The sequence below is a fragment of the Plectropomus leopardus genome, chromosome 8 (genome assembly GCF_026936395.1).
Source record: "Plectropomus leopardus strain MGB_pleo_1.0 chromosome 8, ASM2693639v1, whole genome shotgun sequence".
Taxonomy (NCBI): domain Eukaryota; kingdom Metazoa; phylum Chordata; class Actinopteri; order Perciformes; family Serranidae; genus Plectropomus; species Plectropomus leopardus.
In genome coordinates, this window is record NC_142183.1 from 23,280,186 (window position 1) to 23,300,814 (window position 20,629).

Sequence of the window (20,629 nt, forward strand, 5' to 3'; positions counted from 1 at the left end):
TAGCGTTGGACGACGGCTAGCTAACCGGCTAACTTAATTTCAGTTGCGTTATCCGTGTTGACATTAGCTCAGTTGATCACCACGGTGAATGGTTAACGTTACAAAGGGGTCTGCACTTTGTCCTTACGATTTGACATCATGCCAAGTGAACGGACTATAGCGCTAGTCCCACTGTCTGCTCAAAACTTTCAGTGTTTAGCTAATGCTGCAGCCTGTCGGTGGTCTCAGTCACGTGCTTAAATTGCCGACTGACAAGAGTCCGTAAATGTTAGATAAGACTGTCTTTGCCACCCGGGGGGACTGATGTAACTTGATGTAACTGTCACCACTTGTTAGCAGGCTGTTATTGATTGTTTGACAACTTTTACTTTTCAACAAGTCAGCCGCTGCATTGTTAGATACACCTTGCTAAAACTGATGCAACAGCCCTTTCATATGCCCTGCCTTCATCAAGGTTATGACGTTAATGATACTGCGTTACAGTACATCAGTAGTTTTTGTGAGTATCTGTACTTTACTTGGGTTTTTGTATTTCTGTCACCTTTCACCTCTACGTCTGCATTTCCTAAATTAGAGATATACTTTTACTCAACTACATTTCCCTTAAGCATATAGATAGCTACTACAAAATAGGGCAGGAAGGAGGGGATGGAGGGTTTAATGAGGAAATTGGAGGGTAAAAAAAATGGATTTTGTTCTTTAAACCCTATAAATCGTTAAAAGACCTAGTTTTTCTTCAAGTGTAATGTATACTCCATTTTTAAGATGGTGTGTTGTGAAAACATAAAATTAATAATTATCAGAGTTCTAACTGCACCCTCTGTTGTTAATTGACTTGTACTTTAACTTTGAATGCTTATGCACATTTAATATAAAAAAATGTTTGATACTTAAGTACAGTAAATATAAGATGCATTAAGGCTTTTACTTAAGGATTATTTTAACAGGTGACTTTAACTTTTATAAAAGCTCTTTTCTGGTAAGATATCTGTACTTTTACACAAGTGTGGCTTTCAGGCACTTAATCTACTACAGGATACCACAGAGTGTTTTCGGTATTAAGTTCTCCATTATATCAGTGAGGTCACTGCATGAATTTTAACGACGTGTACCTTGCTAGCTCACTTTATACCTTTGTACATTGCACATTATTTTAATACTTAGTATATTTTTCTGGGGTTGCAAGGGTATGACATGTTATAATACAGTGAGAGTCACTGTATTATAACTGAAAATATTGCTGGATCATGGTATTACAGAATTATTATTATTATCAGTAACAATGACATGAAAGTGAAACATGATTTTAGTGAAACAAATGTTATATTACTATAATTGAAGCCATTTGTATCATAAAAGTATGTATAAAAAGTCTCCCCTTTGAAATAAATAATTGCAAGATACTCCCTCCAGTTATTTTTTTTTTCAATACCGCGGAAACGGCTATATCGCTGCAATCCTAATTTCTGCACACTTGTCACCTGTAAAACTGCACAGATCTTTCATTTTTATTTAATATATATTATACCCATTTAAAGTACATTTTTTATTGTAATTTTTGGAATTCTTGCTTTTAAATTTAGTTTGATTTTCTCGTATTGTGGTTATGTAATGCGCAATACACCTAATCAGATTCTTTGAATGTGAAAACCTACTCGATAAAAAGCTGATTCTGATTCTAATAAACTTGAAATTGGGTGAATTTTATCTGGAAAATAATCATCATTTCAATTAAAAGCTATTATTTTGGTCCAGGTTGACTTTTTGTGACATAAGTGCATCTTATAAATCACACATGTACAACTTATATATGAAGTATGACAGTGATATTAGCAAGTAAATATGGAGGAATACTGTCTTTATTTATCACATTATTTTGTAAAGTATTGTTTTACATGATGTGCTAGGTCATCATAGATAAGAGCATGGATCGCAGTAATATAGTGTCCTCAAGGAGATACAAGTATCTAATATTGGCCCACTCATAAAACCAATAAAGATATGTCTATGTCTAAATGTGGGTCCAACACAGGGTGAGTGAATGCTGAGTGTGCCTATCTTTAACCACCCACTTTATCTTGTATTATCTAGCACTCAGCGTCTGTGGGCGTGTTGTAGTTTACATCCCTCTTAAACAGTGACTGTGTTCAAATTAGGTTTCACAGGCTCACAGAGGGTTATGTAAATAAACATTATTTCAGAACATCATTTCACAAACTCAGAAAGGTTCTGAACTTGGTTTGCTTTATTTAATTTTATGTTGTTTAAATACGACTAGTATTAGTGACTGTTGGTAGTGAAAAACAGCTGTAAAAAATGTATGGAAGCTTCTCTAACCAGTTTTGCCGCTTTACCAACTTCTCCTCTGCTCTTGCATTTTTTTCAGTATGTTCCAAACCCTTCTGTAACCTTTAAACCCTGACTTTAGTGACTTTTAACTGTGAGCATTTTTGTGAAAATGTACAAGAGAGAACATGTTTAGTGACTGTTAACTACATGTGGAATGAAATGGATTTTGCAGTTTATTTGACCTTTTTTGTGGTTTGTGTTTCAGTGTTCAGTATTAAAACATAAAAAAGACATAAATCTGTAGAAATTAGAAACATCACTTTTTTGTTTCTCATATGTTTCAGCTGAGTTCCCCTCCACATATACGAACAGCAACATGGGGTACAAGCAGGGGCGAAAACAGTCGGCGGATTTTGGAGGCAGCGAAAGTAAGCATGTTTTAAGAGACAATTGTGAATTGTGTCTGTTATCAAAATATACGTAAAATAACAACACGTGGTATTTCCACAGCATTTGCAGATTACAGACAAAAGAACATGTTGGCATGGAAATGCAGGAGGAAGACTTAATGCAGATCCACAAAATGTGGTGAGTACAGTACCTTCTTTTAATCTTAAATCATTAAAAACTTTTTGTGCTGTTTTATAAGGACCAATTTTGTGCTTCCACACTAAACAGAGCACAAGTGAATTGAAAATAATGCAGTGGCCTTGGGCTACAGCTAATTATTTTCTGTATTGATTCCACTAATACATTTTTTGTTGTTTTGGTCTATGAATTAAAAAAAAAAAAAATAGTGAAAAATATCTTTCCTGTCTTTCCAAAGCTAAAAGTGCTGTCTTTGCTGATATGTAAGGCTATGAGTTCTGTGTCTTTTAGCAAGTGTAGGTTTACATAAGATTTCCAAGGCTTATATACTGTTACATGTATTTAGTTATTTTAATAAAAAATTAAATAGGTTTAAAATACATCATTATTTCTCCCTTTAAAGGTCACCCGATCACAAACGATAACCATTACAATAAATATAAATATGTTTAAAAAACAATTCTAACTCAAGTGGATGGTGGAGTCCACCACCAGCAAATATACTAACAGCAACAGAAGAGAACAATAACATTGGGATCACTTTCAGGGCGATTTAATAAACACTAGAAACACTAAAAACCAATCAAAATCCATCCAATTTCGACGGCGTCATGTTGAAAATGATGATAGTGCAGAGAAATTCAACATTGAGGTAAAAAAACACACACACCCTGAGTGATAAAACAGTCTTTATAAAGACGCTATCAGGAAGAGTGACATCTTGGAAGTAATCGGGCTCACCTTTGGAATTAGTGTTTTGTTATTATTGATAGACACGAGCAGATGATTATAGCTATCAGGTGATCAATATTCATTTCCCTTAGCTGCTGGCACATCTGGTGCGCGTGCTTGGCACCATGGCTTAGAGAACTTTATTGTTCATCACGTTCACATTGTTCTTGTTGTTATCGTTCTTGGTGTTGACGGCACATTTTCAAATTTGGTACAAAAGTATTTCTTACTCAAATGACTGGTAACGGTGTGATTGCTGGGTTAAGGTTTCAAATCTAAAAAAATGGGTTATGGGCCGCCAGTGTTTACAAAAAACCCTGGAATAATTGATCAGTTGACTTATCATTTAAGCACTACAGTGGCAATCTTTTTGTCTTCACAGGATTTATATCGAAACAAAAATGACATGGCGAAAGGGCCACTGATTATATAAGTGTATATTTCACTCACAATTATTGTGAGTTCACCTTTTTTACTGTGCGTCTTGTTTCTTTATTTATACTCAAAATAGGAGTGTAGGGAGGTGGAGAGAAAGCCTGTGACCATAGCTGTACAAAAGTATACAAAAAGAGCAGTTACACTTAATGGACAGTGAAAAGGCATCCAGATGGTTTTTGGGGAGGGAGACAAAGTGAGAACTTTAAGAAACGAAAAATATTTAAAAGGTTCTGGATTACGTAAACAATATTATCATGTGTGTATTATTAAATTGACATCAATATACTGATATATTTATATATCAGTATATCTGTATCTGATATATTTCACCCCCTTCAACATTTTTATTATTAATGTTATTATTTGATTATTAACTATATAAAATGTTAAAATGTTCTCTACAGTATTAACTATGAAAGAGTTAAACCCTGAAAGCTGAGTCAGACTTAAACTATTTGTATGTATAGCTTAAAAAAATGTGATGACTTTAGGATAACAAGCTTTTATTATACATAAACAGGTCTCCTCCACTTATAGTACAGGGACTTCAGTAGAGCATTCAGCTGTTAATGTTAATCCTCTCTTTGTGGTGTCACATACTGCTTCATTGTATTTGATTAAAGGCAGGTGTTGGGCACAATTTCTCTGTAATTTGCTTGGAGGCTCTCCCATACAGCAGCACTGTAACATGGTGCCACCATATTGAGTGGATTAGGGGAATTACTGCATATTCTTTGGCCTGCTGAGAGTCCCCGTGGCAGGTGTGTGGTGGAGTGTGTGTAAACAGCCATGTTGGCACCAGTGGGCCCTCAAACTCAGCTGGGATGACAGCCCAGATGTCTCCTGGGACTTGTAGTGTCAGACTGGACCTCCAGGTCCACCTGGAGATTCTGCTGTCGTTGCTGCTCCCAGATCTCCCGAGAGACTCCCACTGACATTTGACGTTCCAAGTGTCTGCCCAGAGAGCCATCTTGAGGTTATTATGATTGTCACATGAATCAAAATGCAAGTTAGTTGCCATATTGGCATCATAACATAGGTTAGGAAGTTAATATTGTAGTGTAGTAGTAAAGTAATCACTAATGTACTCATTTGATCTGTATCTTACAGTATAGACATGCAGGCACCTCTCACATGCTAGGCATAGTGCTCTGGCGGACTGTGGAAAGCATGTAATTTTCACATGTGCGTTGGGACCAGAACTGTCTGGAAATCTCACCTCCTGGTCCCAATGTCCAGTCGAACTAATGTGGCCACCACGGTGCCTGGCATGTAATCACGTTTTTTAGTAGGTGCGAGCCCCGCAAACCATCTCTGCTGCTCTGCGGAAGCTCTGTACAGGCTTTTCTGCAGAGGTATATGTTAGTCATAACAGTATTGTGATCTAAAAGGAATCTTTGCTTTTGTTTTCGTTCCACAGTTGAAGGAGGTGGACTCAACCCAGATCCTGTCTGCAATGCTGTCTTATGTATGGCCAAAGAACAGACCAGACCTGCGGGCCCGTGTTGCCATCTCTCTGGGCCTGCTCGCCGGAGCCAAGGTAAGATTACAAACAGTGTCATGGGCATTAAAAAGAGGTTCATTCCTATTTTACTTGTATTATTTTCCTGTCACACAGAGCTGCGTTGGTCTGTTTAAATAGTGCTAAGCAATATTTATGCATACCCAACAAGTGAAGATTTCTTTTTTTTTTTTTAAGTCTAGCCATTTAGCATTTAGGAAGAGGCTCCAGTCTCTGTTTTTATTATATCCTTGGTGACACTGAGTCACTTCTGCTTTCTGCTGAGGAAATCTTAATAACATTAGCTGATGCTCTGGTCAAGCTGAATAGGCCTGATATAGGTGATCACAACATCACCCCTAACTTGCGCTATGGCACTGCTGTTGATGCATTTGACGGTGTTGCAGGGATAAAAAAGAAAAAAAACACAGATGGACTCACCAGCTTTGTGGGAACTTCGAGAACATGCTACACAGACAGCCTTTCATAATCACCCATTCCCACAGTTTTAGAGTCCTTCTCGCATACTGCTGCTCATTTAAAGGTATAGTGATGTTTAATGATCAGACTATCTATTGATGATCAGACCTGACTGTTATCAGGGTGGTAAATAAACAATAACCACAATCCTGATGGCAATAGTAAATCACTGAAGTGGTGCTGAGATCCAGAGCTGGACCCTTAAGTAGCTGAAGCAGCTACACCTTAGTGAAAATGTGAAATGCAGTGAAAGAGAGAAGTGACAATTCAAGATTGCTGCTTACATCAATTAAACTTCAGTTACTGTCACCCATTAAATCTCTTTTTCTTTTTTGTTTTTACTTGCATAACTTTTCGAGAGTATAGCAGCAATTTGCACAACACAAAGTAAAGAAAATGCAAACAGACATAGCACATCCTGGGTAGTAACAATAACTACGGTCACATTGTCAAATAAAATGCAAAGAAGATTTTGCTCTTAAAAAAACTCATGAAAATGTAAAGTAAAATAAAAAGGAATATACACAGCATAGGTGCTGTACATTGGACACAACACATCAGTCCATATCCTGAAAAACTTTTACTACAGGCTCCCTGATCTTATCAAGCACCCCTTCTATCTTTATTTTAAAAGGTCAGTCCCTCCAGATGTAATGTGTTTGCTATTTCTCTCAACCACAAATCGGATGTGGGTACGCAGTCCGTTTAAAATAGTTGCAAGATAAACATTTTTGCAATAACTTTTCAGGACAAAATAACCATCTTTTTTATAATTACAGGCAAAGTTTGTTGCTCCCAGGATGACTATGAGCAGATCAGGGTTTAGGACACTTTGCAATCAATCTTCTCTAAGTTCATACTTCCAGTGAAACAAATGTCATGAATCAAGAAAGAGTATTAGTGTTCAGCCAAAGAGTCTGACAGAGTGTAACAAATTTACCAAACACTTAAGACCCATGCACACCAATTCTGTGATTTTCATTTAAAATTCTTGCATGTGGAAAGAATAAATACTTAATGGTAGTGATGCACAATAATGATTATTTCAACCGATAAGGATAACTGATAATTTCCAGCTTCTCGTGGACGATAAGATACCGATGACTGATAATTTCTTGTTGTTTGTTTTTCATTACCTGAGGGTATAAAAGGCAGAGATGTGGTGAGTACAGATGAATTTCACATTATAACTCTGACCTTACCAATATAACTGACATCACTACAGTTAACACAGCAAAAACAACAACAGTTCTGACTTTTCAAATGAACTTTTTTTTTCAAATGAAATGCTCTGACAGTCTGTCAAATCAGAGTAACTGTAAATTGTATCACTCAGTAAAAATATAAAAGTTGTTATACAACCAAAGGCCTATGGCTGCCTAGTCTGCGGATAAAACACTGATAGATAGTAGACTGTTGAGCTAAAAAAAGACACAGCTTTCGTTAAACATAAAGCTATCCTAAAGCCCGAACTGCTGACTGTGACAGGCGCAGCAGTATGACGTCACACGCACCATATGCAGTGTGCAGCGCTGGCGGAGAGAAACCATGGGCGGTACGGGCAATTTTCAAAGCAATTTCTGCTTATTATCATCGGCTCTATTTATCGTCTAAAAATTTCATTATCAGAATTATCGGTATGACATCATAAGTCCCATTTTCGGGCCGATAATTATCGTGCATCCCTACTTCATGGGTCAATCATGTTTACACACAGACTCCCAAACTTTCATAGGTCATTATAATTGTTTGACCATTCAGAGCCAAAATGAGCAAATGTAATTTTGTGTGTGTGTGTTTGTATGTGTCTCCCTACCTTTGACATACTGCCAGCCGGATCAATTAAATTGAGAAAAGTGGTGGTCGTCTTTTTAATGTGTGATTCAAGTATTGCTGGCACTGTGCTGAATTGGACCACAATATCCTGAAGTAGATCTGGAAAGAGTCAGGATAATTAAGCAGCCCCTTTATCAGCAGGTATAACTGTCCTCACTGTGGACGCCCACTTAAAATTTGATGGACCCAATTTTTTTTTTCTACTTTCAAGAAGTGAGAGAACCAAAAAAATCATCCTCACTGCTCAGTGAATCAGTTTTGTCATATATTACATATTTTCGCATTGAGAAGAACAATAAAACGTTCGATGCAAGGTTTCTCTGTTTAACCATTTTTATTGAATAATGGATTAAAAACACTGATACAAAAAATACAAACTTGATGTGCAAAGGCCTCAACTCATGTTGGCTGGGGTGTCACAGTGGTGTAGTTAAAACTTGTTTCACAACAAATTGTGCACTTAAAGCTTAGGCAAACATCACGCCTAGTTTTTAGTATTTTTATTTGTGGCTTCACAAACTGCTTACATCAGGTTGCTGTTCTTCAGGAGCTTGATCATTTTGAAAATTACATACAAAGATGTTGTTGTCTGAGTATAAGACTCTGTCACAGTACTGTGTAGTAAATTTTTAGTACAGGCCGATGCCAAAACACATTCTTTTTGTTGATGGTCTCTAATTTACACCCTGGAAAACAATCACAGATTCACAGCTCCTAAATAAGCATGTACTGCTGCCGCTCAGCATGTCTAAGTGTGTGCGCTAAGGAGAAGAGAACACACACGTGATCCAATCTCCTCCTCCTGTTTTCCTGCTTGGCTGGAGTTAGCCTCTATTTCTGCAGTTTGTCTCTTTGAACCGAAAACCACCAGCAGTGTGGAGACAATTTTTCAATCAACTGAATAATTATGTGGTTACAATGCATCACACCTCTGCACTCCACAATATCAGTGACATTTTCATTTCAAATAACTGATTATATAGAAGCACTTGTTTTCGTTGGCCTCAAATGAAGCCCTCACTGCTTGTGTGCCAATTTGTGTGCATCATACTATAAGCTAAGGCTAACTCTTTATAGTCTGCGGCCTTTTCCCCACCATTTGACACACTGTCTCTATTATGAGATGACATGTCGGCAGGTACAGATTGACATGGTGTTGATTTGATCTCCAGTTCGCTGTTAATGGATTTTTAAAAACGCACATCCAACCGTATCATGTATTAGTGGTAAAAATTGAGAACATGTTCGACCCTGTGATAATATGCCCAGGCTATTTTTGTGTCATGTTCTGTTGTCTTGGTAGCAAAGACATTGCTTTTACTCGAGGGGCTCAGAGGACTACTGCTGTGTGAGTATAATGCCCCAGTGTATAAAGCAAGAATCCTTTGGGATGTAGCTTTTGCGGCGTAAGTGGTGCATTATAAGGTGTCCTTTTACATTAGCAAGGTCGACATGGGTTGTTTTTTTTTTGTACTCTGTTTTTTAGATAATTACTATTACGCTCATTTCATCAAAATTATATCATGCAGAATTTGAGAAGGAGTAAAGCCACGAAAAGAAAAGTAAAAAAAAATAAAATAAAAAGCCCTCCCCTGTGTTAGAGGTCGAGAGGTTCAAATGAAATGGGTTTCAAATAAAAATTCGCTGCTGTGTGCTGCTGTGTTCTCTGGCTGTCCTAATGCGCAGCGGACCGCCTTGCCTGAGTCACACAGCTGTCCCTGTGCTTTTAATTAGCCCTAATAACCATTTCAATTCCATTAGCAGGAAGCACCAGAACCAGAACAACCAGCCGAGAAGAATACGCGCTCACACAGCATACCATATATATACAGTCATATCCTTAATTGCACCTGAATGGGTCATGTTAGATTTACTGCCTGACAACAGTGGAAATCCATCTTTTTAAGCTCATATGTAAACAGAAAGGCCCTGCAGAGGGCTAGAAAAATGTCACAGGACTATATTGAGCATATGTCTGTCTAATAGGCTATTTGAAAATATCCTGTCTCTTTTTTTTCCCCCTCTTCTCTGAATGTTACCTCCCTCCCTCTCTGCCTTTCCCAGATCACCAATGTGATGGTGCCCTTCATGTTTAAGTATGCAGTGGACGAGCTTAACCAGATGTCGGGACACATGCTGAACCTGAATGACGCGCCAAGCACTGTGGCTACCATGGCAACGGCGGTGCTTATTGGCTGTGAGTCCCAGACTTGTATTGCACTGGCAGGTGCCGCGCTCATCAGAGGGGACCGTGGGACTGCCTATTATCTACAGGCTGACCTTTCCCAACACATTCATATCAATGCCGCTCCGCAACCCCCCTCTTTCCCCGTCACGTTATTTACATTTTGTGCTCCGATCGGCATCTGAGTTCACTACTGTCAGTTGGCGCAGCCCTCTGGTGAGCGCTGACTACTTTGTGGTACGTTACCTGTGTGCTCCCAAGGCAAACAGAACGGGATACATTTCTAAAGCAGTGGGGAAGAAATTGCTAATGTCCTTTTTGAAAGTGGTTGGGTATTTTTTTAGTGTTATACAAAGGGCAAGGATGTTTCTTTCAATCCATCCCTCGAGAGCACCTCCCTTTTTTCTCTCTTTGTCCAAATGGCTCCTGTGAATACAAGAAGGGTAAGGGGTGACGTGTAGTGTGAATGTGAAGTTGAGAATGAGAGTATTTTGTCTCTGAGCTGCTGATGAAGAGCAAAAATAAAAAAAAATTAAATAAAAATAGTGAACCTGACACCCACTGCAAGTCACTCTGGCCTTGAGTGAGATCAGCTTGGATGAAATGTACGCTTAGCCCTGTAGCCACTTATTTTAATGAGCCCACTTAGGTCTTGCACACTAATGCTGCCTGTCGAATAATTGGAGCACATGAACAGGACTCCAGACAGGACAAATTAAGATGACGACCAAGAATGAAGGAGATGCTCTTCAAGAAAGGTATTTTTTTTGTTCCTTTTTTGTGGCACTCGAGGCCCGGTACTTGGAACGTGCGGAGACAGGTGTAATTTGGCTGAAAAGGTTGCACAGTGCTCATCCTACCTTGTCAGACGTGGACACGTTCATTAGATGAGCATTCCTATTTAACGCCACATTACAACCCCATGAAGACCTGCAGACGGAGCGATTATTACCCCGACTTTGGTATCAGCAGACAAGTCCTGTATTCACACAAGTTGGTGAAATCGCCACAGGAAGGCCATGTGTCATTTAAACACAGACTATTAATTTGAGACAGTCATGCCCGTCATCTGCTTGTATAACAGTTTATGAGAAGTGCAAGGGATCAAATAATTGACAGCCTTGAAATTAGATTGGTGATTTTATTGGAGTAAAACTGATAGAACTCCTGGGGTTTTGCTGCACACCAGGTAGCTTCCTTAAAAAAAAGCAACAATGGGCCTCTTTCACAGCAGACATTTCGACTTGTCATAGTGGGAAAAGCACGAGTATAATTAATAACACTAATGATGGCTCTGTTCTGTTCAAGTGCCCCAGTGAGAGTGACAGTGAGCAAGCATGCAATGATCCTGAAATCAAAGCAGCTAAATGGAATTATTATATAAATGTTATCATTTAAACCTGTGTTGTTTCTGCTGTGACACATTAAAATGCCTAATGTCAAAAAGGCCTTGAAATATCTTAAAGGGACAGTTCACCCCAAAATCAGAAATACATATTTTTACTCTCAACTGAGGTGCTATTTAGTCTAGATTGTTGTGCTGTAAGTTGTGCTGGTTATATCAGCTAAGGCATTCATGACTGCTGCATTTTAGTAGTTAACAACTACTCTCAAAAACTAGTTGACTATTTGAATATTGACTATTAATCTCAGTATCTATATATATCTATATCTATCTACATACATATATATATATATATATATATGTGTATTGCCCAATAATAATTCTTGGTTTTTGTCAACAACATCATGAAAACAGCCAGTAAGGGTTAATTAATGTAGGCGGGACCTACCTGGAAGGTGAAATAGTCTTCGACTGGCTCTTAAAAGTCTGTTTACAAATGAGGGCTGTTCTGATTGGACTAAATCCTGAGCAGGCTTTTCTGAGCTGGAGACACTGTTTGAGTGCAGTATCAATGCAACTGCTTTCTCGTAGGAGTAGCTGGAGTCTTTTTTTCACTAAATACCTTAAATTCTGTTACTTAATATGGCAAAATGTAAAACAGAAGAGTAGTGCAGGTTATTTTGAGAATAGCAGAGCAAGTGTGTTGTGTGTGGATAGTCGACTAATCAATTCCTGCCTGCAAAGACGTTTACCTCCTCCTTAATATAATGGAACTAGATGGCACTCAGCCTGTGGTGCTCAAAGGCCATTAAAAATACATTTGAAAAACTCAGATACAGTTGGCAGGTGTTGTTTGGTAGCAAGAAAATAGCAAGAAATTTTTCTACATGAAACAGCTCACAAGAATGTTGGTGGATTATCTTGAGTAACTGAGTTGTGATTTCTGGAAAGAGACATTGCTCTTGAGCTTTTCAAATTTAAAAAAAAAAAAAATCAGTTCCTTTATATTGGAGAGAAGGCAGATATCTCTATTGCCCATATCTCCAATACTCCAAAACAATTTATATTGATAAACAGCACTACAGGTAAGAGGAAAAATGTGTATTTTTGATTTTGGGGTGAACTGCCCCTGTAAAGAAAGACCGTGTTACTTGCATCAACCCTCATCATACCGATCACCTAGACAAAAGTCTAGACTGAGACAGTGGTGAAATTAAGCCTGTTCATCGACCCAACTCATAGTCACATCTTTCTGTGACACTCTTATTAAAACCTCTTCTAGTATTCTGCTCACACATGTAGCCCGCTCCCCGTCACACACACACACACACACACACACACACACACACACACACACACACACACACACACACACTGAAAGCACTTGTGTACACTCACATACCCCCCCTCCTCTCGGTCTGCAGTGTGCTGGCCTGCCATGGTAGCGAGGCTTCAGACAGCATCCTGCTCTGTAATTACAGAGGCTTGGGGAGGCTGCTGCTGTAGCTCTGCAGTGCTTTGCAGACCAGAGATGATGTGGAAAAAACCTGCCCCGCCACCTCGTACAGGCATTCACTTTAGAGCAGTTGACATGCTTCTCCTTTCTCTCCTCTCAACTGCTTCAATACTGTATTACATCTTTACAAGACAGGAAGGTTAGGGGTCACATTCTTGTTTTGAGCTGCAAAACAGTCCTCAGTGTTTAGAATGAGGTTATGTTTTCACTTGATAGCGCCCAGCCCTGCCGTGTGAAACCTCCCTGCTTTTCACAGCAGGTGTGCTAAACTCTCCGTCTCCTCTGCTATCCCAGATGGCACGTCACGGGCTTGTGCAGCCCTCTTCAACGAGCTGAGGAACACCGTGTTCGGGAAAGTGGCTCAGAGCTCCATCCGACGCATCGCCAAGAACGTCTTCCTCCACCTGCACAATCTGGACCTCGGTTTCCATCTCAGCCGGCAGACAGGAGCGCTGTCCAAGGCCATCGACCGCGGCACGCGGGGCATCTCATTTGTCCTCAGTGCGCTCGTCTTTAATCTAGGACCTACGGTCTTCGAGATGGCCCTCGTCAGTGCCATTTTGGTGAGTCTCATGGTGACATTCAAACTCACAGATACTTTACTTCAGTGTTATTGTATGATGCTACCAGGAACACGACTTATATTTTCTGTCTTTTTATTCTTGTTGCCATCACTGATTCAGCCCTTAATGTTAGCTCAAGACTTTCCATCACCTTGATACTCTTCAAAGCAGATTGTCCGGAAATTAATTTCGGAGATATTGTCTCATTTACATTCTAAATGGAATATGAATCCCCATGAACTTTTGGTGGCAACACATAGCCCATTAGTGTCAATGATGAATCCCAAAGCTTTGTTGCAGCTTAATGTCCTCCTGTGGCGTATGCCCTGAACAGATGCCCCCCTCCTTGGCCACCACTGAAAGAGCGGCTCGTCTATAGCTTTGTGCTATTATTCCACTCTGGACCATAATGTCAGCTTGCCTGTAATGACGGCAGACTCCATTGCCCAAATAGCTAAAGCATTAGCATGATTAGTTCTTGTAGTTTCCCCTCCATTTGTATCACTCAATTTCATAGTGGAATGGTCAAAAACAGTACGTTCTCAAAAAGCATTGTGAAGCCAATGTTGGAGTCCGCGGGTCCAATGCCGTCGCTTGACTTTTTATCACACCATGCTTTGTTTTGTGTGTGCCTTTTTCCCTCTGCAGTATTACAGGTGTGGTGGACAGTTTGCAGCAGTGTCCTTGGGCACCTTATCAGCGTACACCCTCTTCACCATTCTCGTCACTCAGTGGAGGTAACAATGAGGATGTTTGTATTGGTCCTGTGTGTGTGAGTCTTCAACTGGTGGTTTTATTGCTAATGTTTGTTAATACTTGAAAAGGATTCAGTAAATAGTTCTGGGGCTGTCTGTGCTGACAGCAGCAATGTTTCACTCGTGGGCTGAAATATGTACTGAAGAAAGTGCTCACGTCATTGTGCATGTGTCTCCGCACACAGGACTCGTTTCCGGATAGAAATGAACAAAGCAGACAACGAAGCCGGCAACGCAGCTATTGACTCCCTCCTTAACTATGAGACTGTTAAGGTGAGATCCAAAATCCCATAGAGCCACATATAGGAATGCACACACATACACACCTGCTACCATACACTTTCAGCTCCTCCTCATCTCCACCCGCTTTCCCTTCATCAATACTTCCCTTTTATCCTCTCCTTTCTAGTCTTTTTGTTCTATTCACTTAAGCCTGGCACATTGACGGGAACAAATATTTACTCGTCTGTGATAATAGTGTTTCACTGGCATGATTGCCACTGTCAGAATTTGCCTTTTAATCAAAGAAAAGCTCTCTAACGCACTCTGTGCCTCTCTTTCTCTGACTCTCACCACTTTCCAACACAAACTGCTTATCATAACAAGTACAAGTGAAAAGTCAAGTTTACCTTTCTGAGCGACAGGAGAGGAATTTATGGCTGAAAGGACTGAAAGGGTGGAAAGTCACTGCCAATCTCCACTATAGGTTTACTTAAAGGTTATCCACATTCTCCCCAGCTATTATTATAGAGCAGTGTCACGCCAAAGTAAGCCCACAGAAAAATGATGGCAGTGCAGCCGTGGAGCCTGTTCTATAAGTTCAAAGATTAACTTTATAGGTAGAAAACTTATTGCAAATGTAACTTTTCTGCTGAAATGGACCAGTACAGTCACATAGCCGTCCTGAGAATTGAGGTATTGATTAGAACCAATGAGGACTAGCCAACAGTTTAATATTATCCATTATTGTCTCTTTCTATATTGTCATGAAATTCTCATTATGGCTCACAGTTCTTGTGCCTGAAATGATGACCTCAGGTTTGTTCAGAAGGGACGAACAGTTTATTATCCTGATGTTAATATAAACACTTAATAACTTAAAAATAATGCATTTGGTAATTATCATGTTAGTCATTTAGACATATTGCATTTACATTTACCTAGAGCAACAGCTAACGAATATTTCATTCTCCATATCGACCTTCTTTTTTTTCCCTCAGTTATCTTCACAGATTCCTAGAGCACAAAATTATGTCTTAAAATTGCTCGTTTTGTCCATCCAACAGTCCAAAACTTCAGTTAACAATCACAAAATAGAAGATGAAACTTGACAATAGTTAGCAATATTTGCTTGAAAATGGCATGTTGTCATTGCTATTATCAAAACAGTTATCAATTATTTTTTGTTGATCAACTAATAAAGTAATCTTTTCAGGTTTATATTCAGCCATTCTGCACACACAGTTGACACATAATGTCCTGGGTTTTTACTTTGCTGATACTTCCGTGCTCTCATTCTCTTTTCTGCTGCTTATCTCTTAAAGTTTATATTTTTATGTAGATGACGACGTTTATGTGCACATTCATTTTTCATTATTATTCTGAATATGACAATGTTCCAAATTTTGAGATTATGTAAACTGTGTCTTTCAGACTGGATAATCCGAATTAGGCCTTATTCTGTATAAGGTTTGCTAATGTTCACATTTAAACCAGTAATAATGCCTGACGGTTCTGTTTCTGGGTACTTTCTGTTGCAAGCAACAAGCTGCAGAGGTGACGTAGTCTCACTCTCTCTTTCTCTCTTTCTCTCTGCTCTGGTCAACAAGCGTTTCTGTTTTTTTTCCTTATCACACGTAGAGCTGATCTGTTTCTTTCTGCCTGCTTGTGTGTGTGTGTGTGTGTGTGTGTGTGTGTGTGTGTGTGTGTGTGTGTGTGTGTGTGTGTGTGTGTGTGTGTGTGTGTGTGTGTGTGTGTGTGTGTGTGTGTGTGTGTGTGTCTGCTTGTCTCCTTTGCTCTTTGTTATCACACAACTGACAAATATGTGGAATTAGTACATCATTTAAAAACACAAGTACAAACAGTGATTACAGGTTATTTGTAACATAAAATAGAAAAGAATAAAGACAAGACACCAAAACTATCACTGCAGATCACGAACCGGCTGTGGAGTCAGCTCTTCGATGAAACGTAGAAGAGCTCCACTTCAGCATTCATTTATTTATATTGAACCTTTATTCAACCAGGTCTGGCCCACTGAGATCAAAGATCTATTTTACATAGAAAACCTGGCGAAGAATAGCAGCAACACAGAGTTACAACAATCAGTTTCTAGAAATACTGATGGAATTGGTTAATACCTTAATTGTACAGAGTTTCTTTCATGGAGCATTTTCTGATTAAGACATGTGGGATATGCTGATATTATTTGGGCTTTAGGAGCATTCTTTGGACATGAATACAGCACATTCAGAATATATGTCTCAGCTGGGGTTTTTAACGCAGATGCTGCAAGTGGCTCCAGCTGCCCGCCGTTACATATTTTGAAGCAATAAACAACATATTAAGGCATCCAGCCCCTGTCAAAAATAGGGGATGACCGATATTAGTTTAACTGGGCCAATACCAATACCAATTATTAATACTTGATGACACCGGAAAACAATATATGGAACTGATTTGCATTTACCGTAAAAATGAAATTATTTCTGTTAAAAAATTTTTGGAATATAACAAACTCCAACATAAAACTTTGTTTAAATGCCTTTAGCAAATGTTTATTCAAAACTTTCAACATTACATACAGCAAATTCCCTGCAACGCTTTTATATTAGTGAAAATTTAAATTAAGAAATGAATGCTGACACTGTCTTTGCATGTATTGCCCTCCCTATTGTTGGTCGGGTGTAATACACACACTTTTTCATCAATTAATTTTATCGGGCGAATATTAACACTTAATAACATAAAGATAATGCATTTGTTAATTATCATGTTAGTCATTTAGACATATTGCATTTACATTAACCTAAAGCAACAGCTAACGAACACAGAAAATGCCAAATATTGGACTTGATAATCAGCCAGGCTAATAATCTGTTGACCCAGAGTCAAAAAAAAACCCACATCACGACCAGATATGTCTGCATGTAAACAGGAATATTGGTGGAATATTCTTTTTCATTAGATATGTAAACATCTTCGTAGGAATATTGACCATTTGGAATAAGGGTGAAACAACTGAATATTTTGAGCATGAGCAACATAGTCAGTGTCACTCCACTTGCCACAAACAATGAGACATTTATCACTGGACATGCAGGACTATTTTCCTGGTTTACTCAATGACCCAAATAGCATCTCGGTTATAGTTTTGGACTGGAAGGGTATGCCACTGGAGGCTTTATTTTGAATAGAAATGTCTGCTCAAAGGCAGTGTGGTTTATGGGTGAGTGTGCTCTCACAGGTACCTAACTGATGTGATGTGGTGCGGATGTAAACAGTGCTTTACACTTTTCTCAGTGGCATGGTTATCCTGAATCTTTACCTTTTGCTGCTTTAAGCCGCTTTCTAGGTAACCTCATTGTACAGAGGACACATACAAACATAATCACCATCCAGTTTTGGGTGCTTTGTTAGGCTGTTCTAGATATATTTTTGCACCCGTGTTATTTTCTTTGCTGTATTATTTTGCGTTCTGTTTTTCCCTTAACGTTTTGTTGTGTGTTATTTTGTGTCATCCGTGCCAATGCGGCCGGATTTAGCATCACTCTGAGCTGTGAGTGTGCATATGTAATTAGATCTCCGCCCACTCAGAAATCCGTTCCACTTTCACAAAGGGCTGGATGAGAACCTGAACACGGTGCCTTGCACTGCTTGTGTTTGTCCTCCATGTGCTACTTTCTTCTCTCTCTCTCTCTCTCTCTCTCTTTCTTCTCTTTCTTTCTCTCTCTCTCTCTCTTTCTCTCTCTCTCTCTGATTTCCTGCATTTCCCTATATGCAAATCAGTGGCAAGTTGGTAGCAGCACAGCACCACTGCCGTTAGCTAGAGAAGCAAATCGCCCACTTAACCAGAGCAGAGGAACAATAGTGCAAACTAAACAAACAGCAATATTAGGTAATTGGCAGCAGAGTTGAGGGTTGTTGTTATGATCATGGCATAGTTTTATGTGCTGAATGTAAGAGATGTGCTTGTGGCTGATTCATGATGCTTTTTTTTCTCTAAATTATTGCTCTATGTCTTAATCAAAATTAGTGCTGCTTGTGTGGTGTAACACTTAAGAGCAATCTGTGTTCTGTTTGTAGGTGTCTGCTACAGATGTAAACACAGACTGACTACAGTGTCAGTGATGAATAATCTGCAGCGATTTTTTGGGTTAACTTGCAAACGATGTTTAGGCTTTCCTTACAATTATATTTTCTGACCCGCTCTTTTGTCGGAATCGCTGCTATCCTCTGCCGAAGCTGCACTACTGAGCAGGCTCTGGATTTTGTTCTGCCGCCCTCCACATCCTTTAAGATCAGTGGGGAGGAGATGAAGATACAGAGACATGAAAAAGTGCTTTAGAGGCCAACTGAGACCCAGACTACGCCCAGAGCGGTCACAGAGAACAAATGCAGCCTGGAGGCAGGCTGCGCTAAAGTGTCTATCTGCCTGACACTGCTCTCCATGCTACCTTAAACTTTAACCCTAACCATATTTTGTGTCTCTCCCTCTTTCTCTCTCGACTTGCACTCTCTTTCCTTTTGTGAATCCTCTTTGCTGTCTCCATGCCCTGTGCTCCCTTCTCTCCTCCCTCTCTGCATGTTTCTCATCTCGGCTGCAGTACTTCAACAATGAGAAGTATGAAGCAGAGAGGTATGATGGATACCTGAAGATCTATGAGTCATCTTCTTTAAAAACCACATCGACGCTTGCCATGCTCAACTTTGGCCAGAGTGCCATCTTCAGTGTCGGCCTCACTGCCATCATGGTGTTGGCTAGCAAGGGCATCGCGGCAGGTGAGTGTGTGTGTTTGTGTGTGTGTGTGTGTGTGTGTGTGTGTCTGTGTTAGAGCTACAAGGATTAATCATTTCGTGAACTATTAATTGCCAACTAAACTGATATTCAGTTAATTGGTTTGAGTTATTTTTGTGATTTTTTATTATTTTTGAGAAAAAGTAAAGAATCTGATTCCAGCTTCTTAAAGGGAAATTTTAATCAGCTTTGTATCATAACAGTGGGGCTAGTATGAGTAGTTAACTTCCCTCTATATAACCAGTACGAAACACAGCCGAATAATGCAAAACGTGTCATCCGGCGATGTTTCGCTCACTTTCTGGGCTTGAACTACTGGCTATATCTCAGAAATTTCGTATTGCCTTCCACCTGCATGTTACCACAGCAGACACAAAGAGTGTAGAAGTGGACCAAGAGAAAGACCCGCCCCTCTTTCTGTTTCTCAAACTCAGACTAAACTCCGAACAAACGGTAAAAAATAGGCATTGCTGATTGAACATAAATCAAGACAATGTTACTGCACTGCCCGTTTCTATCTTGAATTTTTTCCAGAAATATATTTCAGTGAACTGTTATCTGTACTAGCATGAGTTTTTGAACAGGAAGAGGGCGCCATACTGTTTCCCACGTAGTGAAAAGGTGCATTGTAAAACCGAGATTATATGTAAAACTGAGCAGCGCAGAATAAATAGTTTCATTAAAACATCATAATCCCACCAGTGAAATAATTATTGACAAGACATTTTAGGACGTCATCTTGGGCTTTGGAAGTGATCGACATTTTTTCACTATTTTCTGATATTTGATAGACCAACATCTAATTGATTAACTGGGAATATAATCCATAATAAAAATAAGTCTGTTGCAAATCTATACTGTAGGTGTTTTAGGTGGAAGGATTTTCTTTTTTATTTGGAAAATCATTCTCTGAAGATGTATAAACCATAAAAAAAAAAAATTATAGCATCCGGGTGTAAAGGCGTAAAATACATCACATGACTTGAATTTCTCTTGTCATGCTCATAATCTGTGTCCATGGCACAAAAGTAAAAAAAAAAAGTGCGTTTGGAAATATGAAAGCTTAAAAAAACACCTCAAAACAAAATCAAATGGACAGATGAAAATGGCAAGTAAAACCCTGACTGAACTGGATAATAGAAACTAAATGAGAACAAAGCACAGCAAGCATGAAAAAGTGGCATGAATAGGAAATAAAACAGCCTTGATGCAGAAAATGAAATCACAGCGGGTGGAGATAGATTCAGACTGTAACATGCTTTGTCTGCTTTCACAACTTGAAAGAAGAAGTGACTTGAGTGTTATTTTTTTTTATAGATCTTGTACCAAAAGATACACGCATGATACAATAGAGCTAGATTATGTGCAGTCTGTAAATTGTTGC

The 20,629-nt window shown here is 39.1% G+C and overlaps 1 protein-coding gene across 1 annotated transcript in view; it reads left to right on the forward strand.

Moving 5' to 3' along the window:
* Nucleotides 1-20,629, forward strand: part of abcb7 (ATP binding cassette subfamily B member 7) — a 31,436-nt gene that overhangs the window by 382 nt on the left and 10,425 nt on the right. The window contains exons 2-9 of the mRNA XM_042493685.2: nucleotides 2,634-2,717; nucleotides 2,800-2,877; nucleotides 5,468-5,587; nucleotides 9,929-10,061; nucleotides 13,205-13,473; nucleotides 14,122-14,210; nucleotides 14,414-14,501; nucleotides 19,055-19,229. Of these exons, the coding sequence (XP_042349619.2) occupies nucleotides 2,634-2,717; nucleotides 2,800-2,877; nucleotides 5,468-5,587; nucleotides 9,929-10,061; nucleotides 13,205-13,473; nucleotides 14,122-14,210; nucleotides 14,414-14,501; nucleotides 19,055-19,229 (1,036 nt within the window). The remainder of the gene's footprint in view (nucleotides 1-2,633; nucleotides 2,718-2,799; nucleotides 2,878-5,467; nucleotides 5,588-9,928; nucleotides 10,062-13,204; nucleotides 13,474-14,121; nucleotides 14,211-14,413; nucleotides 14,502-19,054; nucleotides 19,230-20,629) is intronic.